Source organism: Alligator mississippiensis, chromosome 1 (assembly GCF_030867095.1).
Source record: "Alligator mississippiensis isolate rAllMis1 chromosome 1, rAllMis1, whole genome shotgun sequence".
Classification (NCBI taxonomy): domain Eukaryota; kingdom Metazoa; phylum Chordata; order Crocodylia; family Alligatoridae; genus Alligator; species Alligator mississippiensis.
In genome coordinates this window covers 434,710,429-434,737,277 of record NC_081824.1, presented here as the reverse complement: position 1 = coordinate 434,737,277, position 26,849 = coordinate 434,710,429, and the positions used below count along the sequence as shown (strand labels likewise).

General features: G+C 44.5%; 1 protein-coding gene across 5 annotated transcripts in view; it reads left to right on the top strand.

Moving 5' to 3' along the window:
• The first annotated feature begins 868 nt into the window (after nucleotides 1–868).
• The window catches only part of RNF17 (ring finger protein 17), a 124,076-nt gene continuing 98,095 nt past the window's right edge, over nucleotides 869–26,849 (top strand). For 3 of the 5 annotated variants that reach the window (XM_059720730.1, XM_019481986.2, XM_059720726.1), the window contains exons 1-9: nucleotides 997–1,078; nucleotides 2,973–3,070; nucleotides 6,915–7,000; nucleotides 8,674–8,768; nucleotides 15,260–15,333; nucleotides 18,001–18,114; nucleotides 20,919–21,019; nucleotides 22,629–22,800; nucleotides 23,983–24,059. In XM_059720730.1, the coding sequence (XP_059576713.1) occupies nucleotides 1,036–1,078; nucleotides 2,973–3,070; nucleotides 6,915–7,000; nucleotides 8,674–8,768; nucleotides 15,260–15,333; nucleotides 18,001–18,114; nucleotides 20,919–21,019; nucleotides 22,629–22,800; nucleotides 23,983–24,059 (860 nt within the window). In that variant the 5' untranslated portion in view covers nucleotides 997–1,035. Of the gene's footprint in view, nucleotides 946–996; nucleotides 1,079–2,972; nucleotides 3,071–6,914; nucleotides 7,001–8,673; nucleotides 8,769–15,259; nucleotides 15,334–18,000; nucleotides 18,115–20,918; nucleotides 21,020–22,628; nucleotides 22,801–23,982; nucleotides 24,060–26,849 lie in introns of those variants that run through there. The other 2 variants (XM_059720734.1, XM_019481987.2) reach the window with 2 other exon arrangements.

Below are 26,849 nucleotides of genomic sequence, written 5' to 3'. Positions count from 1 at the left end.
GAAGACCAGTGGATGAGGTGTACCATGATTTTAGCAAGGCTTTTGATACAGTCTCCCACAGCATTCTCACAGGCAAGCGAAGGAAGTACAGGCTGGATGAATGGAATGGATTTTAAGGTGGATAGAAAACTGGCTGAAGCATTGGGCTCAGAGAGTAGTAATCAATGGCTCAATGTCTAGTTAGCAGACAGTATCAATTGGAGTACCCCACGGGTCGGTCCTGGGGCTAGTTTTTGTTCAGTGTTTCCATCAGTGACCTGAAAGATGGTATAGAGTGTGCCCTATGGAGCTAAAGGATGGAGCTGGACTGTTCTCAGAGGTGGCAGATGACAGAACAAGGAGCAAGAGTCTCAGTTGCAACCAGGGATGTTTACGTTAGATACTTGGAGGAATTTTCTCACTAGAAGTCTGGATCAGTTTACCCAGAGCAGTCTCCATCCTCGGAGGTTTTCAAAATCCATCTGGACAAAGCTATAGCTAGGATGATGTCTTTGGGGCCAGTCCTGCTTGGAGCAGGGGTTTGGACTAGATGACTTCCTAAGGTCCCTTCCAACCCTAATTTTCTGACGTATGAATGCATTTAACTGAAGGAGCTGGAGTGTTGGTGTCACCGTGAGGAGCCAGAGAATATGCAAGAAGCCAGGAGGGGCTTTTCTATGCCCTCTTGTACCAGACTAACTATCCAGTGGAGCAAGATGCCAGGCAGCTTCCGGTCACCACATGCCCAACCTCAGTTCTGCAAACGTAACCGCTGCTGCCCCGCCCCCCCGCGGGCGGTTGGGCCAATAACCGTCACCAAGGAGCCGTTACTTGCTTCCACGTATCCCCCAACCGCCGGTACTCCCGCCCACCCCGCCCCCGAGGCCACGTGATGCACCCCCACTTGCCTTTCAAATTCGCTGGGAGGCGGGGGCAGCCCCCCGGAGGCGTGTCCGCCGTGCCGTGGTTGGTTGAGAGTAGGGAGCGCGAGCTTCTAATTGGCTGGGTCGTGCGTACGGCGTGTACAGCGCGTGGCCGGCAGGGAGTGGGGGTGCCATGGCGGGCGGAGCGGGGCGGCAGCGGTACTGGAAGCCCCAAGGTGAGCCTGGGCCTCGTTCTCTGCCCGCGGCGGGCCGAGGTCCTGGTCGGGCTGAGGCGACTCCGTCGGTGGCCTCGCGGGCGTCGGGGGAAGCGGCCCGTGTAGGCGGGAAAACCCGGGCTGCAACTCTCGAAGTCCTGAGCCGCCTCCTCGAGGTGGCGGCAACAGGGCTTGGGCTCTTGTTTTCGTATCGGTAGAGCCTGCCTGTGCCTCTCCTGCGCTTCCGCAGGTCGTAGCCCTCCGCCTGGGCTGCCCCGCCTGCCTGCGGCTCTAGGATGGGCCCCCCATGAAGTGCTGACACCCGCCTAGGAGGGAGCCTGAAGAAACCAGAGACTAGCTCCCGCCTTGGCATGTCTGACTGGGAATGAAGTACTGTACCTGCCTGTCTGCGTGAGCTGGAAACTGTTTTGTGCAGAAATGGAAAGAAGTTTTGGCATGTTTCTGGCTTTTGCAGGTTTCTTCTTAGACCGTCCAGTTTGCAGGGTGCTCTGCAGCAGTGAGGATGCCAGAGTGGCTGGGACAGGACAGCAGCTGCAGGAGCTAGTTAGGGAGCAGAATCCCCTTCCAGGGTGTCTAGCATGTATCCCTGTCCCTACCTGGTGATGATGAAAGCAGTCCTGCCCACCCCTGGGTGTTTAGCATGCAGCCCTGGCCCTGGGGCTGCTGGCATGCCCTTTAGTGCCCTGCATGCAAATTGCCTGGGACTTGGAAGTGGCTGCCTGGTCTGGGACTGCTCACAGATTGGGAAGTTTTAAAGGGTGTGCTGGCAGCCTTGACAATGGGAAGCAGCTCCCCATTCCCTGAGTTGGTGGCACAGACTTTAAAGTGCCTGGCCTGTGAGCAACCTGGGACTAGGAACCAGCTTCTTGCACACACAGTACTTCAAAGGGGGCACTGGCAGCCTGGACTGGGAAGTGTTTCTTCATATAGTGACAGATTGACTGCCCTGTCCCTGTTGTCCTTGGGCAACAATGGGAACAGGGCTGCCTGCTAGCTGCTACTGCAGCTGCTGCTTGTGTAGAGGCAAGGGTGAGTGAGGGAGCTCCCTGGAAGTAGTAGCAGGAGCTGATGGAGGGTTAGGTGGCACAGACCTTGTCTTTGCAGGACTTCCAGGGACAACCTTGGTTGTGTGGTGAGGCTGGGGGCACAGCTTTCATCTGTGCCACACTTAACAAGCCAGGCACCAGCTGTGCTCCCGGCTGAGCCCTCTAATTGAAGGTCTGCTCTGGGAACCAGGCAGGAGGCTTTGCCCTGCTACTCCAGTCCCCCTGGGACTGGGAGGAGTGATTCCCACTTGTTTCCTAGACTGATCCCTGGTCCAGGGAAGGTATGAAGGGCAGCGGAGAGGGGTCAGCTGCAGGCTGTATGCTTGTGCTGCTTCCTCTCCCAGAACAATTTCCAGTGCCTGTTGGCAGCCTCTATGCTTGCATATGTAAAAGATGTAACCAGTTTCTAATATCTTTATAAATAATCATGTTCCCTGGTATTTGTAAATTTCCCCTTTCAGAACAATCCAAGAACTCGGGTCCACCTGAAAAAACTGGAGCCCAGTCAGTTTTGCTCTTAATTTTTTGAATCTCAAGAAAGCTGCATAGCTGTGCATAAAAATTGTGTTGAAAAGTGCTAGGCTTTGAAGACATGGATCTTTTTACTTGTTTGGTTTTGATTTTGTTGTTTTCTCTCTCCACCATTCTTTTCAAATATCTTTTTGATAACTGCTAGAAATTGTGATTTTTGTCCTGAGATTCCTGTTTTCTTCTTAAATAATCCTACTGTTTTTGCAAATTGGGTGTCTTTACATGGGAACTGTCACTTAAAAAAATGCTCAACTGTGAAAAATGCTGAAATTGCATTTAGATACTGCTAATATTTACTGCTTAATTGATTTAATCAGGCAGTTGTCACCATGCATCACACCGTGGACAGGACATCTGTGAATTACATTTATCAGTAGCACATGGGTCAAGTACGAAAATACCTCATGATTGTGAGGTAAGTGTTGGTAACTTCTAAATGTCAAGTTAGTTTGCTAATGAAAATGCTGCCCAGCGATAGCTCAGATGCCATACTTATATCCTATTATAAGGAAAAACTTAGCTGTAATTGTTGATCACTATTGACCTTTTAATGCAGCTGTTTCAAATAAAAATGCATTTTTTTTTTAAATCAGTTTCTTTTTCAGTGCTGTTTGTATATGGGGTCTTAACCTTATTTGGTGTGCAGTAAATGTGTTTGTTCAAGTAAATAATGGTAAGAGATTAACTTTGTAATGAAGGTAACTTGAGTCATGGCTTGAGTTTTTCCTATCTTTAGTCCCATCCTTACACACAGATGCTTAGATTAACTATGGTGATGCTTTTGTTTTGGCTGACTTTGGTCTGCCAAAGCTCAAAATAATACAGCTTGTTAACTGTTAACAGTTCCTCCATAGTTCACAGGGAAATTCTAGTGATTCTCAGGCAGGGTGCCATGGTATCCTTTTAAAGGTGCTACACAATATTAGCCCCAATAGGTGTGCCAGGTACCTACCATGCGTGATTTTTCAGGACAAACCCAGATATTTCAAGTAAGAACCCATAATGTCCAAAACATTCTGGCCTGTTGTGGTCTTTGAGTTCATTGCAACAGAAGAGTTCCTCTAGTATTTTTCCACAATCAAAAAATAAGTGAAAGATAAGAAGTGGCATTTTTCAAGTGGAGTCTTGAAAGCTTAAAAAGGTTTAAAACTACTGCCATAGTGACTTAGTTTACTGCAGTGCAAAGAACCATAGAATATGTCCCAGAAGCCTAGTTGCTACATGTGATTAGGTGGGATTACAGCGGGATAAATAATTGTTGGGGGGGGGGTGCTTTGGGGTTTTTTGCAAAGTGGTTACTCGGGTGTTAATTTTTTTTTTAGGAAAGCCATACTCTTAAGACAGTATCTACACTTAAGACCTGATAATTGGTCACCCAGCCAGATGTTCAATCCATTAATGCTGTGATGAAAGGAGGAATAAGCCATAAAGTTATTCCACAAAAATATATGTAATAACTTTGTGGTGCGTTACTATCACGCCATTAATTAAATGATCAGTTGGTATGGTTAGGCTACAGCCCTGTGCCCTGCTGTGGTCACAAAACTCATGGGTCCCTTCCCTGCCCTCCTATGTATCACCTATGCCCCCACCCTCTCACACATCGCCTATGCCTTCCTCCACAGACCTTCAAGTAGGGGCCTGGCTGCATGCTCGTGATGCGCAATGTGGGTGTATGCAAATGCATATGGCCCCCTGCCTCTGATCACCCTCCTGCCCCTAAGCAGCTCCTTGCAGGCTAGAACTTTGCCAGCCTGCAAGGGGAAACCTATGGTTTCCTGGCTTTTTCTCCTTTTTAAAAAATCCAACTATAAGGTTAGTCCAATAAAAGATGTTATCAAACACAATTTTGCCCACCTCTAGAGTGGGGAAATAAAGGAGTTGGGAGCATAAGTCCTGTTTTGGGAACTGGTTGTTGGGCATCTCTATGATAGATCCTGTCCAGTGATGCCATATAAGCATGGCTCAATGCTAGTGGTGTTTGCTTGAGCCAGAATGCTGGCATTCGCTGTTCTGTCCTTCCGGTTGACATGGAGGACTTTCTGCAGACATCACTGATGGTCACATTCCAAGGCTTTCAGGTGTTTCTGGTAAGTTGTCCAGGTTTTGCAGCCGTACAACAGGGTATAGTGACAACAGCCTGGTAAATGAGAAGTTTGGTTTGGGTTCTGATGTAATGATAATCAAAGACACAATTTTGGAGATGACCAAAGGCAGCGCTGGCAAATTTTATTTTGTGTTGAATATGTATGTTTATTAGTCAGGGTGGGGGGAAATGACTACACAGGTAGGGCAAATGCTTAATGTTCTCCAGAAACTAAACTCTTAATTGTAATATGTGCAGAAGCAGCTGGTTGGTTTTCAGTGGGTTGCTAAATGATCTTGGTTTTTGTGAAGTTGACGGTGAGTCCAAGCATTTCATAGAAGCAATTGAGAGTAATGTGAAGCTCTTCCATTGAATGGTCCCAGAGGATGAAACTGTCAGTGTACTACAGATCAGTAATGGAGGTATTGGGAGTCTCTTATTTGGAATATAACTGGTTGAAGTTAGAGATTCTCATCTGTGCAATTCTGGATGATGACTCCAGATGGAAATCTGTCATCAATGAGCTATGGAATAACTGCGATACAGATTTGTAAAAAAGTGGTGGTGCAATCATTCATCCTTGCTTGGCTCCACTTCTGATGGTGAAGAAGTCTGTTTCCAAGCCATTGCTTAGGACAATTGCTGTCATGTTGTCGTGAAGAAGTCTGATGGCAACATTTTGGCAGGCATCTGAATCTGATCAAGATCTTCTGTAGGGCCTCTCTCTCAACCAAGATCTATGTTGCTCATGGCACTTCTGCAGCTGTGTAGCAATAAAGATCATGTCTGTTATGCCTCCAAATGGTCTGAAACCATATTGGAACTCGGGTAGAAGCTCCTTGGCATGGGGAGCGAGTCTGTTGAGAATGTGGGTGAGGATCTCCCCAGCTATGGACAGGAGTGCAATGCCAGGGTAATTGCTGCAATCTGATCTATCTCCTTTCTTGAAGATAGCTACAATTCTAGCATCTCTTAAGTCTCACTGGGAATCTGTTCATGTTTGCAGATTTTCAGAATAATGGCATGTACTGGGTGAGAGGAGAAGTTTTTTGTGGGGGGAGTTTCTCCCACCATGCTTACAGATTTCTTCAGGACCACATGCTTTTTTTGTTGCTTATTACCTGCTCAGCAGCTTTTAAAGCCTCTTGATTTAAGTTTGTACATCTGCAAGGTAGTCCTTAATGTCTTTGGTATTATCTTTGACACTAAAATCTCATTTCAAAAGCTCTTGAAAGTATTCCTTCTACTGTGCATTGATGGAGCTATCTTTTAAAGAGTGTTTGTTCCATCCTCAGACCTCACAGGAGCGGCGTCTAGTGTGTTTGGGCCATAGATAGCTTTGGTTGTGCTGAGAGAACTACACATACTGTGGCTGCCAAGTAAACTTTTGTATCTTCTTTCTTTGTCCTCCTGCCACTTGTTCTTTTTGCTCTTGAATTTTCTTTTGGGTCTCTGCTTCAGTGTGATTTAAATGGCAGATGCCAATTCCAAATGGAAGCAAGACAAGCTTTGAAGGCTCTCCTTTTTCTGTCAATAAGAGCTTGAATTTCCTCATCAGGGCTTGTTTGATTGAACATGATGCTTTTTTGTGGAGAAGTCAAGATATTACCGTATGCCAGGGGTTGGTAACCTTTTAGAGTGGCAGGCTGCTGATTCCATCCACAGTGCCCAAGCCTCCTGCTGCCACCTCCATCATGTACCATCCATTACTGTTCCCAGTGGCATTGGGAAAGGGCCACATTCAGCAGTGTTGGAGGCAAGAGAGAGCAGCAAGGAAGGCTGTGGAGGAGAGGGATCAGTGGCATGGCACAAGAGTAGAGAAGGGGGATGCACCAGGCTTATCTGAAATACTGTGGAAATAAAGGGGTCTGTAGCTGTATTTAAAGGCTTTGACATTTATTTCTGTTCAGTCTACCCAGTTATAGTGCATGTGTTCTTAAAATACAGCCTTCTAGTGTTAACTGAAAATGCTGGCAACATTTTTGTAGAACTTGAGTAGGCTCTTAATTATTAAGTCTTTTCAGCCAATTCATTTTTTTTTAATCTGAACTTTGATTGAATAAAATAATTTAATTATGGGTGCATAAAATTGAGATCTGAAAAGTGTGGCGTTGTTTAATACAACGTAACAATTGTTAAATTCATGTTTTCTGTTGGTTTTATTTTTTGAAAGGCTATCACCACTGTAACTAAGTACAAGCATTTCTGCCAGATGGATGACTGCGAAGAGCTTCATACAGGAAAACTGCAGTCTACAAAGTAGGTGCAAATCTTCTTCTGCCTTTAGATGTGCTTGTTCACTTTCTATTAGAGTGTGAAAAAGCAGACTTGATTAATCAAGTCTGTTCCGCATTCTAATTATAACACTCTAGCGTTGCCTCAGTGTCATGTGTATTAAACTCCCACGTGTTTAAAAATAGCTGTGGGACGCTAACTCGGGTAGGCGATTTATTTCGGCTGAAGGGCTGCTTAACAAGTTTTGGTGAGTTGTCAAGGGCTGCAAGGATAGCCCTGCCCCTTGACTGGTGCCCTGCCCTCTGGTTGCTATCTTGGTACTGGAAGTCCTGCCCTTGCCCCGGAAGTGCTTCTTTTGGGAAGTGGGGTTTGCCATCTTGGAATCAGAGGGGGAAAAAAAGTATATACTAAAAATCTAACATCCAGAATAATATTTTATTTTTAAAAGATTTTGCATCATGTGTATATAGAGAGGTGATTGGATAACAGCTCAAAATACAAGAGGAAGTCTTCATAGTGCAGGGGGTGGGTGGCTGGGCATGGGGTTTGTGGGGAGCTGTGGGTAGATATGGGGTATGGGGTGGACGTGGCAGTGTGTGTGAATGTGGGTGGGTATGAAGGGCTTATGGGGGTATGTTTTGTAGGGATGTGTGGGTGAGTATGGGGTTTGTGGGGTGGGTAGAGGGGGAGGGTGGCATGCGTGCAGGTAGTAGTGAGCAGGGCTCCCCCCTGAAACCCATGGATGGGTGTAGGAGTGTGAAGTTTGTGAGGAGTGTGACTGACTTGTGTGTGGGGGAGAGTGGGTTTGTGGGTAAGATGGGGTGTGTATGGGAGTGCCCCCCCCCCCCCATGAGCAGATCGCCCACCCCTACCCCGCAACAACCCAAAGCCCAAGTGCCATGCAGCACCTCCCCACCACTGCCAACAGAGCGCAGCCCAAGCCCCACCCCACACCTCCTCTGGACTGAACCCAGCAGAAGCAATCAGCCGGATACAGGCACAGCCCTGACCCAGCCCCCGTTCCTGCGCTGCACCGCCCGCCTGTTGTGCATCCTGCTACCCCCTGGGCGTGCAGCGTGGCTGTGGTGGCTTCATGCAGGACTGCCTTTCTAGGCAGCTTCTGGCCCCAACCCCACAGTACTGGAAGGGAACTACACGCAGCCCTGCCCTGCCCCATGCCTGCTCACACTGAACAGCGGCGGCAGCAGCAGAGCCGGTGGGGCAGAAGTGTGCTTGGTGCAGGGGAAAAATGGCACTGTCCCTTCAGTGCTGCCCAGCGCTTCCTGCAGCAGCCATGTGGATAACTTTTATTATGGTGGCAAACTGTGTCAACAAGTCACTTCTCCAGTCATGCAATTTGCAAATAAGCATAGAATGGTTCTTTTATCACAGAAGTGGAACTGATTTATTCAGTAAACTGCTTCTGGTTGAATAACTGTATTAAACTGAGTAGCTCTTAATTATGTGTACAGTATTTTTTCAGCCCATGTGTCAAATACTTTGAACTTTAGCTACAATAATGCCCATGTTAGTGATGTGGTTGTTACCATAGATTTTTGTTGTTGTTCCTGTGTCTCCACTTGAAAGCATGTTTGTCCTACATAACATTATGTTTAGTAAGGGAGCTGTATCTTGGGGGGGAGTTAAGAACTGTAAATAGTCATGTCCCATTGACCTTAAAATCTTAATCTCTGAAGGAAATGCCATCAAACATTGCAAGAGAGTGTTACCAAATCATACAGAAGAAAACTTTGTGTGTGTCGCTCACTAAAAAAAGAGGTGAATGTGGAAGGTAAGGGCTTGATTCTAATTATTTATCTTCAATTTGAAAAGTTTTGTCTAATACTTCCTAGATGCATTGTTGAACTCCAGAGGTAATCTGGGGTTCCAGAAGTTAAAGCAGTCTCTGTTCCAACCAGATCAAATCTGTCAATGGAGTGAATGCTAAGAGAAACTTTGTTAAAGGTCTTAAAGTGTTTATTGCAAGCAAATGAAGGCTAATACAATTAAAAAAATAGATAACAAGAACATAATTAGATAATGTGTATCTTTGTAACCCAGTACTCGGTAATTTTAGGTTTTAAGATTATTCTTTCTGTTGAATTTTAAGTTTAAAATCTTAAGAATCCTAACAGGTGGCCTGCATCTTAGAGAAATCTTACCCAAGTTTTGGAGACTGTTTTAAGAATAACTGCTTTGCGTGCATCTGTACACATTAACCTCATCTTAGGACAATGCTTCCTTTTTATCTTGCTTGTTGCAATCTAAAACTTAAAGTTTTTAAATAAAAGTAGCACAGATATGGTAAAAGGTGCTTTAGGTCATCCTTCAGGGCTGTACAACTGCTGGGCAGCTGGGGGCCATGTGTTGAGTAGGCTGTAGACCCTGGGGCTGCACACTGTGTGAGCCACAGGCTCCCAGTTCCCTCCCTGTCCTGCAGCAGTCCAGCTCTTCTGCCTCCCTTGGCATGCAAGCAATGCATGCAGCCCAGCTCTCTCCCATCTCCCCAACTTCTAGCTTAACACTACCAGCCTGGGTCTTTTGGCCCTGGATGCAGGATGAGTAGTCTGGGTCTTATGGTTGCACAGCCAGCATGGACAATCTAGCCCCTCTCTTCCCGTGCTGGCGGTCTGGCTCTCCCTCTTGCTATGCATGCAATACCCTCCTGCTGACCCACTCCTCTGGAACGGGGGTGAGGAGCAGGGGAGGAGAACAAGAACCAAAAGCCGGAGGAGGGAAGAAGAGCCCAGAAACCCCAGTTGCTACAGTAACTGGAACTGTGGAGGATTGGACTGCATGCAGCCTTCAAGCTACTAGTTGGACAGCCCTGCTATAGTTAAACTAGCCTTAAACCATTAATGTAGATTTTGGTGCCCTAGAACTGACCTAACCTTATTCCTAACATTGATTTGCACACGAATGAGTTCTTTTGATGGCATTTCCCTTCCTGCCTTATGTTAACTTGGCTTTAGCTTAAATTTATCTACTTCTAATAAGCACCCTAAGGCCTACTAAAGAAGTACATGGTACAGAAGCTAATGGAGAATACACATTTCTTAAAAGTCTACAATCTGTGTAGCTAGTTACAAGCTTCAATTTTTGGAAGAGGGGTTATCGTTTGAGTTTCTTATTTCCGTTTGAGTTCTTTATCTATTTTGAGCATGCTTATTATGTTCTGGGTTGGCTGTTAAGACGGGCAACAGCAGAAAAATACTTCTAAAAATAGTATTTTTCAGAAAGAATGTTGCTATTTACATTCTTGTCTAGGTTTTCAGTATGTTAGTTGTACTATCCTACTTGCATTATTTTTGACCAAATTAAACCCAATAGAAAATGACAACACATTTAATAAAAATGAGACACAAGAAAGTTAATGTGACAATTTTCTGAAAGCTGCTTGGTAGCTCAGAAACATGGTTTTTGAGTGAATGCTCTGTACTAAAACATTCAAATTAGAGTTGTATTTTGAATTATAATTAAGGATTACTTCTTTACCTTTGCAAATATTTTAACATCAGTCTGTACATAATACAAACTGTTTGCTAAAGCAACAGCCTGTTGGCAGGTTCAGTCAGGATTTTTTTTATTAATATTATTAGCAGGGATCATGGCTTTCTCCATTTCAAAATCCCAAATTCTCAGATTTAAAACAACCAAAATAAGCATTTTTCTGTGACTCTTTTTTTTCCATTTAAAAAAAAAAAAAATGCCACTATGTGTAAGTGTATAAAATGGGTATGAGTTGAACACAGTGGTTTGTTGGTATATTTACAATTTTAAAGCAATTTGGAAGCCTACCAGTGCCACAATCATTTTATAATACAATAAATTCTAACTACCTATATAGGCAGACAAGGTTCCTTGGGTGAATTTGATATCTTTTATTAGACCAACCCAAATGGTTGGAGAATAGTTATTAAGCAAGCTTTCGGGTTCAAAAACCCTTTGTCAGGCTAAGGACGCTGCAGCAGTTGCTGCGTGCTCTTCCTGGATGGAATGAAAAGTAAGCAAGCCAGGGGCTGGGCTGGGGAGTCAGTTGCCAGGCAGACTGTAATGTATCAAAAATCCAATGTCTATGTTTAGTCCGTGATCCCTGGTATCCAGGAGGTTGATGAAATGGAGCTCATAGGCTCATCTCTGGGAAGTGTTGTGTAAGTTTCCCTTGAGGATCAGGACTGAGAGATTGGAGAGAGAGTGGCCCTCCTGTGAGAAATGTGCCCCCACCGGTAATTGGGTGTTTCTGTCTTTGATGGATTTCCAGTGTGCGTTCATTCTGGTGCGCAGTTGTCTGGTCTCTCCTACATATCTTCCATCAGGGCATTTGGTGCATTGGATGAGGTATATCACATTCCTGGAGGTGCAGCTGTAAGATCCTGGGATGCTGATGGCTCTGTTGTGGGGTGTAGTAATAGTGGAGGTGGTGGAGATGTGGGGGCAGGTTTTGCATTTCTTGTCATGGCACGGTCTGGATCCTTTTCTCTAAGATCTAACCATCAGATAAAGGAGGAGCCATAGTCATCCTAAACCGTGAGGATTACATAAAGGAAGCCAACAGACAGCTCTCTGACACCACCTACTACAAAGAACTACAAGAAGATCCTACTCCCCTTTTCACCAAAAAACTCAAAATACCATCAAATCATTTCCACCAAGATTACAAGAAAAACTACAGACCTTGATCCCCCCCCCCCACTACCTAACCCGGGGACTTTTTACATGCTCCCTAAAATCCACAAACAAGGGAACCCTGGCAGACCTATCATATCCAACCATGGGACCCTAACTGAGGAAATATCAGGTTTTGTTGAATCCATCCTAAAACCACTTGTCACCCACAGAGCAAGTTTTGTCCAAGACACCACAGACTTGCTACAGAAACTTAAAAACATAGACCACCTTCCCAGCAACACACTCCTAGCCACCATGGACGTTACCAGCCTATACACCAACATCCCACACCAGGATGGCATCCATGCCTGCCTTGCATATCTACAGGAACAAGATTACAACCCAGAATACAGACCCAAAGATATCACTGAGCTTATACACTTCACCCTCACACACAACAATTTCACTTTTAATAATCAACACTTCCTCCAGATGATGGGAACAGCTATGGGCACTAAAATGGCCCCACAGTATGCCAACCTTTTTGAGCCACCTGGAAGAAGACTTCCTCAAGAACTGCACCATCAAACCCTTGCTGTACTTACGATATATCGATGACATCTTCATCATTTGGACTGAGAACCTGCAATCTCTGATTGAGTTCCACCAGAAATTCAACAGTCGCCATCCCTCCATCCGACTTTCTTTAGAATACTCCAGCACCAACATCCCCTTTTTAGACACAATGATCAGTATCCAGAAGGGTAAAATACAGACCACAGTATACAAGAAACCCACAGACCAACACACATCTGCACAAAACCAGCAATCACCCGAAACACACCAAAAAAGCTGTGATATACAGCCAAGCCCTCAGATACCACCGCATTTGTACTGAAGAGAACACCTGGGATTGCCACCTCACCAGCCTTTAAAAAGGCTTTCACGCAGCAAGGACACTCCTCCAGAGAGGTAGATCGCACGTTTGAAAGAGCCACCTGGATACCACGTGAAGAACTGCTGCAGTGCAGAAGAAAAACACCCACAAATCGCACACCGCTGGTTATGACCTATCACCCATCCCTTGAACCTGTACGGAAAATCCTCAAAAAATTGCAACCCATATTAGAAAAAGACCCTATTCTTAAAAAAATCTTCCCAGAGCCACCGATCCCAGCCTTCAGACAAGTACCGAACCTCGCCAAGCTCATCACAAGAAGCAAACTTCCTCAGCCCCAGAACACACCAAAAGGATCCAGACCGTGCCATGACAAGAAATGCAAAACCTGCCCCCACATCTCCACCATCTCCACTATTACTATACCCTACAACAGAGCCATCAGCATCCCAGGATCTTACAGCTGCACCTCCAGGAATATAGTATACCTCATCCAATGCACCAAATACCCTGATGGAAGATATGTAGGAGAGACCAGACAACAACTGCGCACCAGAATGAACGCACACCGGAAATCCATCAAAGACAGAAACGCCCAATTACGGGTGGGGGCACATTTCTCACAGGAGGGCCACTCTCTCTCCAATCTCTCAGTCCTGATCCTCAAGGGAAACTTACACAACACTTCCCAGAGACGAGCCTATGAGCTCTATTTCATCAACCTCCTGGATACCAGGGATCACGGACTAAACATAGACATTGGATTTTTGATACATTACAGTCTGCCTGGCAACTGACTCCCCAGCCCAGCCCCTGGCTTGCTTACTTTTCATTCTATCCAGGAAGAGCATGCAGCAACTGCTGCAGCGTCCTTAGCCTGACGAAGGGTTTTTGAACCCGAAAGCTTGCTTAATAACTCTTCTCCAACCATTTGGGTTGGTCTAATAAAAGATATCAAATTCACCCAAGGAACCTTGTCTGCCTATATCCTTAGACCAACACGGCTACAACCTAAACCCCAACTACCTATATATTTGTTTTGTTTTGGTTTTTGTATCGTGGAAAATCAGAGCTCTCCCTGCCCCCTTTGCTCACCAGGACATGGGTACAGCTGCGGCAGTTCCCCTCCCTCCCTCCTCCCCCCCAGCTACTTTGTGGTGCTGAGTAGCCCTGATTAAGCTGGTGCCCTGCCCCTGGCCATGCTGGTGTCCCTCACTCCCAACCTGCAGCCCCTGTGCCCCCTTCCCCCCCCCAATCCATGCTGGTCCCCTCATGCCTGACCCACAGTCCCCTAACCCCTCTACCCATCCCAGTGTCCCTGACTCCTCCCCTTCCACCCCATCGCAGCCCCAACACACACTCCTCTCCCTCCCCCCCCGGTCCCAGATGGTACCCTGGCCCTCCAACTCCACATCCTGTCCCATAGACTTAACTATATCCAGCTGCTCCCACCACCCTGCCTAGCTCTATGCCAGCCATGTGTGTACATATGCATAAGCCCGTGGCTCCCCCTGTCTTCAGTTGCCTTTGTGCCCCCCCCCCCCCAACTTTCCCCAGCCCCAAGCAGCTCTTTGCAGGCTGGAATGCTGCTAACCTTCAAGAAGAAACCTGCAGTTTCCTGTGTTTTTCTTATTTAAAGAGGAAAATCTGTGTTTTCCCATGGGGAAACAGAAAACCCAGATCCCTGATTTATTACCATAAAAATAATAGATACTAAACAGACCTTCTCCATTCCATTATTGATCTTCGGAATATATTCAGTCACTATAAAATGTTTGTGTTCACCTTCTTAGCCTTAATTTTAAAACATACTCATTAATTTTGGGAAAAAATGTCCAAAGGAAGAAAAAATAAATGGAAAGAGTTTTATATTATTACTTAATACATTATATAATTTATGGAAGGAATCCAGCTACATTGTGCAAGAATGGATCTTTCTTCTATATTATAGCTATACAGTCCTTGTGTGGTGTTTTTTACTGCTTTTTTGTATTTTCTCTGGTTGTTTTGCCACAGGAGTGGGCAAAATACAGCCTGTGGACCAAATCTGGCCCACCAAGGGATTTTATCCAGCCTATGGCAGGTACCTTAGCTTGCCTGGCCCAGGCAAGAGGGGCAGCCTGGGCCATAGCTTGTGCCCCCAGGCTTGCAGCAGGCCTGGCCATTAGTGGCCAGGCTCAGCTTCTTGCCAGCCCCAGCTCCTTTTAGCTGCTGTTGCCAGTGTCACTGCTGCTACTGAACCTAACCCTGCTGCCCTAGCAATCCTGCTCATCTGCCCCACACCCACTGCCAGGAGTGCTGGATGGAGCTGGAGGGTGGGGTCTCCATGGAACCTGTTCAGGACCCCCGTAGGCAGGGTGTGCTCAGCCAGGCGGATGGGAAGGGCCGCAGGTGGGCAGGAAGCAGCATCCCAGAATGGGACAGGCGAGCAAGCATGGGGTCATGGGGTAGTGACAGTGTGGGGCCTGGGCAGAGCTGTGATATGCTTCCCACACATCTCTGCCTGTGAAACTAGTGCCCATCAGAGGAATGTGCAGGGAGTAGATCGCAGCTTCGCTTAGGCCCTGGCCCTGCACTGTCACTGTCCTACAATCCTGGATGCCACTCCCCACAGCCCCATCCCATCTGCCCAGCCTAGCACATTCTGCCCGCAGAGGTCCCAGGACGGTCTCCATGGAGATCCCTCCCCTCCCTCTCCAAAATTTGGGATTTTTTTTTGATTAAATTACTTGCTAGCTGGTTAATTGTGAACACTGTTTCATGTACTTGCTTTTTAGATTTGAAACAATGTTATCTTGGACATCTTGAAAGAGATGAAGACTGTGATCCACATGACAGCCCTTCAAAAAAAGTAATTCTATTTTTTTAATAAAGAGATCCAGCTCACTAGAACAAAATAATCTGTTTGTCCCAGAGAGGACACTTCAGTATGTTTACTGCGGTTACCAACTTCAAAAGAATATGAAGAAACAACGTTTAGCTTTTCAAACCTAATCTGTGTGAAAACTGTGCAAGACAAGTTAAGGACCCTTGAAGACAGACTCTGTGTTTGAGAAGTAATTTCAGTCTGCTATCAGTAAGCCGTTTTTTATTAATGCTAGAAATGCAACTGTGAGAGCTAACAAGTCTTCTGGCTCTGATAGCTGTTTCTCAAGAATGTACTGAGCCTTTTCATTAAGCATCTTCAGGCCAGGCACTTGCACATGATGGTCAGGGTAGGAATGAATTAAATGAAATGAGCATGACCTAACAAGCTTTCATTCAAGTCCATGCTGTTGATCAGTATGAGCTATTCAATGATTGTGAAATCATACTTGGATAGCAAACATGTGCTAAGTCATAGCAAACATGCACGTGTGCTTAGCAAACCTATTCCACAGTGTTTTTACTGCTGCTGTTACCCATGCTAGCCAGACTAAACTAGTACAGGCTACAGTATCACCTTCATGCTGCTATATTCACTAAGACTCCTCACTTTAAGTCAGTTTGTTCCATATTTGATGGGCAGTGTAGGTCCTTAGTGGCTGTGAAAGCTGCTTCTCTTGTTTTTGCTCAATAGCACAAATCTGGGAGACAAATTGATGGCTTCTTGGCCTCTTTCAGATCAAGTGCCCTTAATTCTGTCTTCCAGACATACATCATAATAAAATTGAGACAGCCACTTCAACAGATGAGGATGTGTGTTATTCCCTGATGCTTGCTGGGAGGGCAATATGGAAGTGAACAGGCAACCCAGGGAGTTTTTGGAGCATGGTAGGGACAACTTCCTGGTGCAGGTGTTGGAGAAGCCAACTAGGAGACATGCTCTTCCTGACCTGCTGCTCACAAACAAGGAAGAATTAGTGGGGAATGTACCAGTGGATGGCAACTTGGGCAGCAGTGACCATGAGATGATTGAGTTTAGGATTCTGAGAAAAGGAAGGATGGAGAACAGCAGAGTAAGGACTGTGGACTTCAGAAAATCAGACTTTGGGCAGGATCCCATGGGAGGCTCCTCTGCAATAAAAGGAGTCCTGGAAAGTTAGTTGTATCTTAAAGAAACCTTACTGAGGGTGCAGGAATTAATCATCCCAATGCACAGAAAGACTAGCAAGTATGGCAGAAGACCAGCTTGGCTTAACAGGGTACTCTTCAGTGATCTAAAACACAAAAAAGAAGTTTACAAGAAGTGGAAACTTTTACAGATAACTAGGGAGGAGCATAAGAGTATTGCTCAGTCATGCAGGGATGAAATCAAGAAGGCCAGATCACAGCTGGAGTTGCAGCTAGCAAGGGAAAGTGAAGGCTAACAAGAAGGGTTTCTACAAGTGTGTCAGTAACAAGAGAAAGGTCAGGGAAAGTGGGTCCCTTTCTGAATGTGGATTAAAGTCAGATGATGCAGGAAAGTCTGAAGTACTCAATGCCTTTTTCACCTCAGTCTTCACAAGAAAACTCCTTCTCCTCATAGGTGCCACACTTAATGAGAGTTCTTGGTACCTTTGTTGCTATCATGGTAGCATTTTAGGCCATTCTAATTTGGGTTTCATTCTTGGGTTTTTTTGGTCAACATTTTCCTGGACCTTCTGTGAATGACTCCACCATTCTTCTAAAGACTGAGAGACCTTTTGGAGTCTGAAGGGCCTTGTGGTGAATCAAACTCAACATGAGCCAGCAGAAGCAAATACAGTTTCTATTTGTATATAAGACCTGGCAGGTGATAAACTGTGTTCTTCTCAGAGCTGGTTAGTACATCCAGTTTTGGGCCCCACATATTAAGAAGTTAGGTATTAGTCTGTGAATGACTCCACCGTTCTTAAAATGTGGGGCCCACAACTGGAGGACTATACTATGTTCTAGTGTCTGTGAACATTCTAGTATCTTCTACCTACACTCACAAAAAGTCCACAGTGCTTCCGCAGATGCCTCAGGAATGGAATGGGTTGAACATCTTCACTACATGAGCTCAGTTTTTCAATCCAGTCCATATAGTCACACATGCAATTGGTCCCCATTTCCACAAAAGGACAATCCTCAAGTCATCTACTGATTTTTAGGTGCACTATATTTTTTTTTTTTTTTAAGGATACATGAGGCAATATTTTATTTTATTTGTGTAATGTTGCAAATTGAAATTTCATTATAATGAAGGCATAATAATATAAGGCATCTTCCCAGTTTCTTCAGAATGTTGGTCCTGCACTAAGTGCATAAAAATTGAACCTTGTTAAGCTACATCCCTAAACCTCTGAATGTGTTTGCTATGTGCGTTGCTGTAGTGAATGCTGCTGGCTGCAAGTTCTTGAATTTACGTATTGGAAGGTGTCTTCTAAAGACAGAGATGCCACACATGGAACCATCGCTAATAACTGCAGTTAGTAAGGCAACCATTTCTTTGTGGTGATAGTATACAGTAAGCTTTTAATAATTGTCATTTATTGTATGTAAGTATGTGTCAAAAGTGCTGTATACAGGTTCCTTGTTTAAAGATCTTATAACTTGAAAAAGTAGTCAGACACTTAAACTTACTTGAATACTACAGAAACTTAAAGTTCTGTGGCAGCTCTTTTCACAGGACAATATAACCGTACAAGATATTGATGAAGCTTTGCAGCTGGCTGGCTGTAATCTTGAGCAGTTAAATACTGCAGAGAAGGTGAGGTTGATTCATTTTTATTTCAAACTACATTTAATTCCAGTTCTGTTCTGATGAGTGACAGTCAGATTACTTAGTACAGTTTTTACAGAAAGATTTCTGTTTAATGGCTGAACTGTTATTGTTTGTCTTGTTCTCATCCCTTCTAAGTCCTTTACTGCTCTTTGACTTCTGAAGGATTGTTACTTATGTAAACAACTGAGCTCGTTTCGGGTTTTGCTGGCTGGCAGTAAAATCCAACATCACTTCTCACTAGCAACTCAGTAGTTAGCATTGTTGATTTTTGCCTCCTAAATTTGAAGGTTCTTTAAGTAGTATTCTTCATTAATATTATGGGCACTATTTATCTAAATAAAAAACACAAAATGCAGATTACACAATCAAATTATGTATCTTTGCTCTCTCGTTTCCTTTTTTTGTAATTCAAGTTTAAACATATAAATACCATTTGTTAGAATGTTCTGTGAACTATTCTGTTAATTTATGTGCTACATGGGAACATAAATGAGTATACTCAGATAGCATCAACCTGTAATGTGGACCCAGCTTATCTGTTGAAAATGCCTTATTCACTTTGTGTGGTGAATTGTTATTTCAGTACAAAGTACCTTTATTCTGATATAACTGCATTCATCTTGTCAGGGGAGCATCACTGAATATATTTGTAGAAGTGTTAAAGTTAGTATGCTGCAGAGAATGAAAGAGAAAATTACAAAGGACACCCTATTTTTGGGAGCCAGATTTTAGTACAGAATAGGAACCTACGTTGTACCATTATCTCCGAAACCAGTACTGTATTATTCTCCAAATTCTCTGATTTTAAAGTAGTTTTTAGTAACATAACATCTCTCCAGCAGTGCTCAACTATTAAATCTCTGTTGAAAAATTGTTAAAAGACCTCAATTTGGTATGCTTGCTCTACAGCGTGCAAGAGGACAATGGTTTACTTCAGGGGTCAGCAACCCCTGGCACGTGTGCTGAGCGTGGCACGCAAGGCCGTTTTGCTTGGTACGCTGCGGCCAGCCCTGGCTCTGGGAAGCTGCTGCCAGCGACAGAGCCCGGGCTGCTCTGAGCAGGGCTTGCAGCGTCCCAGCTTTGGCTGGGGGGCAAGGGGCAGTAGGGCTGGGGGGCAGAGGCTTTGGGTGGGGGGCCAGGTGCAGCAGGGCTGGGGGCCAGAGGCTCTGGGGTGGGGGGGCAAGGGATGGTCGGGCTGGGGGCCAAGGGCGTTGGGTGGAGGGCAAGGGGCAGTAGGGCTGGGGGACAGAGGCTTTGGGTGGGGAGCAAGGAGCACAAGCAGGGCATCCTGCCATGTACCCCTTGCCCTCACTTTGTTTTTCTGCCATGCCAGCACTCCGGCACCTTCGGAAGTAGGCATTATGGTGTTTTTCAGCACTCTGGTCAAAAAATATTGCCTACCCCTGGTTTACTTTATGATATGAATAAATGTATTTGGCATTCAGTTTTAGTATAGTTCTTCTTAACTGCATGGTATGAAATGTCATCAAGCATTTGCAGCAAGGCTATACTTGGATATGAAAATAAAGTTGTGTGGGAACATTCTACACCAACTACCTAGCCCAAGAAAAGAACAGAGTTTGAAAACTTTTCCTGTAAGTAATCCAAAAGCACAGTCAACAAAATAGTGTTAACAGCAAAATTGAAAATATATATATATCTTCAAATTTGCTGTGTGTATATATAATTTTTTTCTTCAAATTCAAGTGCGTATGTGTATATACATACTAAAGTCTGGCTCCCAATAAGAGGGTGTTCTCTAATTCTCTCTTTCATTCTCTGCAGCATGCTAACTTTAACACTTCTACAGATATATGCGGTGATGCATCCCTGCTCCCCTGCTAAGGTGAATGAAGTTATATCAGAATAAAGGTACTTTGTGCTGAAACAACTATTCCCACCCCAGGTGAATAAGGTATTTTCAACAGATAAGCTGGGCCAACATTACAGGTTGATGCTATCTGAGTATACTCAAGTATGTTCCTGTGTAGCACATACAACCTACAAAGAAGCTTCTCTGCCAGCTGCTCTTCTTGATTTTTACTATCCTGTTTCAGATTCCTTCCTTTCTTTCTCTGCAGTCTTCTTTCATGTGTCTCTGGGTCTTTTTCCTTTCTCGGTGTCTGAAATATCACCAGTTTTAGGTATTTTTTTCATCTCCCATTCTTACCCTGTGACCTGTCCACTTTGAATTACATTATGCTGTTCTTTGCTTGATTCTCTCTTCTGTCTGTGTTTGTCTGTTTTGGCCAGAAAACTTGCAGGATTCAATATATAAAATATTCTACCTTCTTTGTAGGTCAGCTTTCACATTATTACTATACTACCATGTGGTAGTCTTGATTTTACATTTCTGTTCAATAACTATTCTGTTCAGCTGCTTAAGTGCAGATCTTGCCACTTGTATATAATTCTGGCTATCTTAGTCTCCTCCCATGTTTTTCTGGGTTGGTTTTTCTCTTTTGGTTTTCAGATGCAGCAAAACCAACTGTTTGTAATATCCTTTAGAAGACATAGACAAATTTGAGTATCTACATTGGTTTTTTTTTCAGTTTGTTTTCTTGACGTTTGATTACTAGTCCTACATGTTCCATGTTTGTTCAGGATCTTCACAGTGCTATTTGATTTGATCGCATTTTTTATAGTATGGCACATGTCACTGCCCCTGCAATGTTTGTCATTATGTTTCTAATCATTGGTTTTGTGACTTTTTTTTTTTAAATAAATGCTGCTTATTTTGTGTAAATAAGTTAATATACATTTATTTATTAATGTTTTAAATGAAATAGATACTGGAATATTTGGAATCCAAGGCAAAGAAGGATGAAGGCAAGATTGCAGAAATTGTGGATAAAGAGTTTAGTAATCTTATTGCTTCCCTTCAATCAAGGTAATACTCTGTGTTTTTGTTTTCTGGACAAAGACTTAAAAATCATTTAACTGGTTTCACTTCTTCCTTAATATTTTAGATCCTTAATAACTTTATTTTGGTTTTACTATGAACAGAACTTCAAAATGTATTTTCACTACTAAGAGAGAAGTTATTCATTTTATTTATGTCTACTTGTTATTTTTCTAAGATTAAATTTCAGGTATTTCTATTGTTTCTGTTAAAACAGTTACAAGACAAAACAGTACAAGAAGGAAAGCCCCCAGTCTGAAATCTGCAGCTGACTGTAAATAACTCCTTAAAACCAAAAACAGGGATGATCTCAGCAGGCTTCTCTTTTAACCTTTAATAATTATATTTTTTATACTTGAATGGTCTTGGGGGTGGGGGGGGTGCTGAAGGAGTCTTTCAAAAAATAGCAGAAGAAGCTTACTTCCACACTTCCTTGTACACCACATGACCTCAAATAAGATGCATACCTTATTTAAGACAGCAGAATGAAGAAAAAAAGCTTTTTCCAGTCAGCTGAATTGTGACTGCAGGGGTCCTGACATTGCGGCCAGTGCTGCTCTAGCAAAACTAAGGTGTTAGCCCTCAGTCATTGGTGAACTAGCAGCAGCAGCTCAGTTAAACTGTTAATTTGGCAGTGGCTCTGTAAGGGTTAACATTGAAGCTCTGACTTTGACTTTGAAGGGTGAGCTCTCTTCCTTCCCTCCCTGAGTCTGGTAGGTGGAGAAAATTTGTTTTCCTGCTTGACACATGCCCTAATTTGGAGAAATATTTTTGGGGAAAGGTGCATGTGGGATGTGAATAAATACAGTAAATTTTAAAGTTGTATCTCAATTTTCAGTCCTCTATTGAAGTATGTGGGAATTGAATTTTGAAAATTGAAAGAATTTTAAAAACCTAAGAAAAAGCATAGACCAGTAAGTACACTGTCTGTAACAAAAGTGTGTTTGTCCATACCCAGAAAACAAATATTTTTACCTGCTTTAAAAGGGAAGGGAGAACTGGTGCTTGGGAATGAAAGTAGGACTGCAAGGGACCTCAAGGACGTCATCTAATCCAGCCCCCTGCTCAAGGGAGTCTCACTTGATCATCCCAGCCAAGTGTTTATCCAAACTGCTTTTGAAATTTCCAAGGATAGTGATTCCACAGTTTCTCTAGGTAGTCTGTTTTGGTGCTTGACCACCCTAGTTAGAAAGTTCTTCCTAATCTCCAACCTAAATTTCCTCTGCTGCAGTTTGAGGCCATTTGTTCTAGTTAGACAGGACTTAGATGGCCTCAATCTAGGCCATCTCATTTGCTGCAGTTTGAGGCCATCTGGTCCTGTCCCCTGTGGCCCCAGAGAATGGTCTACATCCCTTCTTTTTATAACTGTCCTTCAGATATTTGAATCCAGTTATCAAATTCCTCCCTCAATCTTATCTTTTCCAGACCAAAACATCTTAGTTCCTTCAGCCTTTCTTCACAAATACCTAGCTAGCTGTGACATGGTTCTATTAAAATGTTGTAGTTTTGAGGGTGGGGGTTAGTTTTAGTTTGGTCTGTACTGTTTCATTATCTGTTGAATTCTGAAAAATAATCTGGATAATTGATATATTTCTAGGAAAAAGCACTTGCATGCAGAATTAGAGGAGAATACAGACAGTTACATATCTGATGTCTTGAAGGTTAAGCAGCACATTGAAGAGAAGAAAAACAAATTGATTGGAGTGATGAGGATAGCAGAGGAGTTAAAAACTACACCTTCACTCAGAACCTGTTGTGATTTGAATCAGGTATCTGTAACATTGTTGTGATTAATCCACTCAAATGCTTTCTAGATCACCAGTGTTTAAAGATTGAGATGTTTTACAATAAATTATTTAAAATCATTGAATTTTGAAAAGGAACCCTGAGATCTAGTTGAAGCCTCCTCACTGAGGTAGGATGAAATATGTTTAGACCCTGTTTGTCTAACCTGTTCCTAGAAACCTCCAGTAAAGAAGATTCCAGAACATCCAAACATAGTAAAACATCAGAAATGGCTATACTAAACCAGTGGTGCTCAATCTCCAGCCCACAGGCCAAATCTAGCCCATGGGGCCATACCTGTGGGGAGCCCCACAAGCCAAATGACTCTGTCCCACATTGGATCCAGCATGGAGTCAGCCCACACACCAACTCTGCCCACAGGAACCAGCCCAGAGGCTGGCCCCACATCACTCATCCTGCCAATAGGGCCAGAAGGTTGAGCACCACTATACTAACAGCTAAAAAATGAGGGTAAGTGGTCATGGGGTTGTACGATAGGCTAGTAATATCTCTTTATGGTTGCATTCTGAGGTTGCGTACAAGTATTAGGCACCCTAACCAAGCTTCAGACGATCTAAGTGGCTGGGTGTGCAAGCATTCACGAGGCTTAAGTCACCTTAAAAAATGGTACTACCAATCTAAAGTTAGTTTTCATCTGATAAGAATTAAATTTTAGATTGGCATGGGTTGACCCAACCTAACACGGGTTACCTTCTCCCCCTGACTCTTTATCCCCCTCCCCCCCATCAACAGCACTCATAGCTAGTCAGCCATGCTGCATGAGGCACCTGCTCTAGCCAGTCTGGGACCTGTGCTACACGTAGCGCCTATGGGCTCCATGTGTGGCACGGTTCCTGGTGCTGCTGGAACAGGTGCTCACACATGTACACACCCCAGGCCCTATCCATAGGGTCAGTCTAGGTCCATGCAACCTAGGGGAAGCACCAGGGGCTGGATAATGGGGCTTTGGGGGCCAAATTTGGCCTGTGAGCCACATGTTTGACACCCCTGTCCTGTACAGTCCTTCCTGCTAGACTAAGTCACAGTTGCAAACGTTTTATAAATTGCCTACTTACAATTATGGTTGAGGAGAATCAGGTGGCTTCTAAAAGATCTTGAACATGTCATGATGCAATAGAAGCTAAAAATGCACTTTCTAATTTCAGGTTATTTACAGTTTAAAGCTTACAGTTGAGAATGAGCTCTCAAGCGTGGATACTTTGAAGGAAAAAACACCTCTAACGTAAGTTAGAAAAACCTGAGGTACACTGAAAGGTAGAAATTGTGTGTTGCAATATAGACATATAACAAAAGAAATCACGGATACTAATAAGAAAACCTATCACTACAAACTTGAGTAACTCGTATTGTTTGTGGTTGATGTAAAATATATACAAAGTCATTTAACTTCTTTCTTTGACAGGATAAAAATGGCCTATTGAATTAGAGGAAGAACTTGATGTATAGTACTATACTAATGCTTATGCAGTCATAAGTAGACTAGGAAAATAGAGTCTAGACACATTTGCCAGAAGATGAATGAACAATTGGCTTAAAGTTTCAAAGAGTAGTTAACAATGATTCACTGCCAAACTGCCTTCCAATTTCAAGTCTACAAGGATCTATCCTGAACTGTTTTCTAGTTGATATTTTCATTTATACAATTTGCAGATGGATAGTAACAAATAACACTTAAGAGTATGGTTGTAATAGCAGAGTTTCTCCTTTTTTTTATTTCTTTCCTTGTCCCTGTCACTCATTGTTTAAAACAATGTTCTGTAAAATGTTGTCAATATACTCTCAGGAGGTCCTGGGTAGAGGGCCACACCTGCTAGAGGAAGGCAAAAACATTCCTTCCTAACCTCAAATATAGCAGTCAGTCTGACCCAGAGCAGAGGGGCAAGGCCCTCTAGCCAGGAACCTCTATGCTCCTTCTAGCAGGAGCATTGGCACATCCCATTTGAGGTCCTCAGCCTTGGCTGTAGGCAATACCCAATGCTTCTGGGAAGGCTTAAAATCTGGGGGTCCACCGATTTTAAAGATTTTTTTTTGGACTGATACCAGTGGCTGATTCTTAACCAGCCATGTTGGCTGATACTGATCCAATATGCAGCACAGCAGCTTGGAGAGCAGCATCCAGCTGTTAAGTCGGGGGATGTGGGGGGTGGGGGCAGATCAAGGCCACCATGGTGAAGGAGGGAGTGGAGCTGGGGCAGAGGCAGGGTGTGGAAGAGAGATACAGGTGTTTTGTCCAGTGGGGTAGGGAGAAGGATGGCCCCCACCACTGCATGCACTCCAGGGGAGACATGGGGGGCATGTGCCCCCCTGGATTTGTGCACTGGGCGAGGGCAGGCTCGGAGCCAGGGACTGTTCTGGCCTCTTCCAAGTGGGGGAGCTGGGCCAGGGCTGTGCTCAAGGGTGAGTGGGGGTGGGGTGGGCGGTGGCAGCACTGGGGCAGGGATATGTTGTGGGGTACAGCTATCCCAAAATTTGCCGTGGCCACTCTGTAGTGCCCTGCGCCGCCCCCCCCCCCCCCCCCGGGTCCCCCCAGCACTGCTGCTGCCTGCTCCACCCCCACAGGGAAGATGCCAGCGCAGCCCCTGAGCCTGTAGCTGGCTGCCTGCTCTCACCCTGTGCATAAATCCAAAGGGGCACATGGTCCCCATGCCTCCTTTGGGGCTGCATACAGTGGTGGGAGGCTTGGTGCTGCAGCTGCTGGGAGCCCCGTGCCAGCCACAGTGCCATGGGGAGGCACCCCTGCCCGCCTGGCAGCAGCAAGGGGGGCACAACTCCACATTGCCATCGCTACCTACTGCTGCTGGCTACCACTCCTCCCCACCCCTCTCCTCTAGACGAGCCACCCACCACTCCATCCCACACCCTGCCCTGGCTGGGCAGCCCTGCCCCACTCCTTCCCTCACCATGGGGATCTCGATCTGCTTTCCCCTCCCCCCCCCCAACTTAGCAGCTGGATGCTGCTCTCCAAGTTTCTGGGCTGCATTTTTGGCTATGTGCATGGCCGCTGCACACATGCACATAGCATTTATCAGCGACATTATTGCCTACACCAGCCAAAAAAAGCTGATTGCCGATAATGTCAATTTTCTTTTTATCAGTGCTGATCTGATATGGACTGATATATCGGTGCACCTGTATTAAAAACACCCTGACACGCAGCAGAAAAATGTGTCGGGGAGGGGAGCAGTTAATAAAGCCTGAAAGTATGGGAAATACCCTTGGTAGAAAGTTAGACATAGCCATACCTTGATTATTCCCTGATCAGTGGCTGTCCAACCTCATCTTGAACACCTGCAGTGATGCAGCCTACAACATCTGTAGGCAGTCTAGTCCACTGCCTTTATATTCTAACAGCGAAGAAACTTTTCTGGATATCCATTCTAAATTTACTTTGCTGCATCTTCCTCTCTGCAGCAAGAGAAAAAAGGTGCTTTTCCTCTTCTTTATGGCAGCCCTTCATGTATTTGAAGATTACTATCATGTCCCTTCATAAACACCTTTTCCACCAGCTGAGCATGCCTTGCTCCTTCAAACTCTCCTCGTATGACTTCCATTCCAAGCAGCGTTCCCTCTAAGCTGCACGGCCACGCACGCCACACAGCTTAGAGGGAACACCGGTTGAAAGCCATTGATCATTTTTGTTGCCCACCTCTGAACCCTCTCTAACTTTTCCACGTCTTTTTAAAGATGTGGAGCCCAAAACTGCACATACTACTCCAGATGAGGCCTAACCAGTGCCAGACACTATCATCTCACATGTCCTGCACTTAATGCTTCTGTCTACGCATCCCAAAATCACACTCCACCTTTTATGCGGCTGCATCATGCTGCAGACTCGTTTTGAGTCTGTGGTCTACCTTTTCCATAGAGCTGCCATTCAGCTAGCTGTCCCACATTTAGTATTTGGTGTTTTGATTATTGATCCTGAGTTGTAGCACCTTGCATTTGTCCACTTTAAACTTCATCCTGTTAAACTGGAAAGCTGGGCTAGAGCTGTCAAGATCCTTCTGAATTG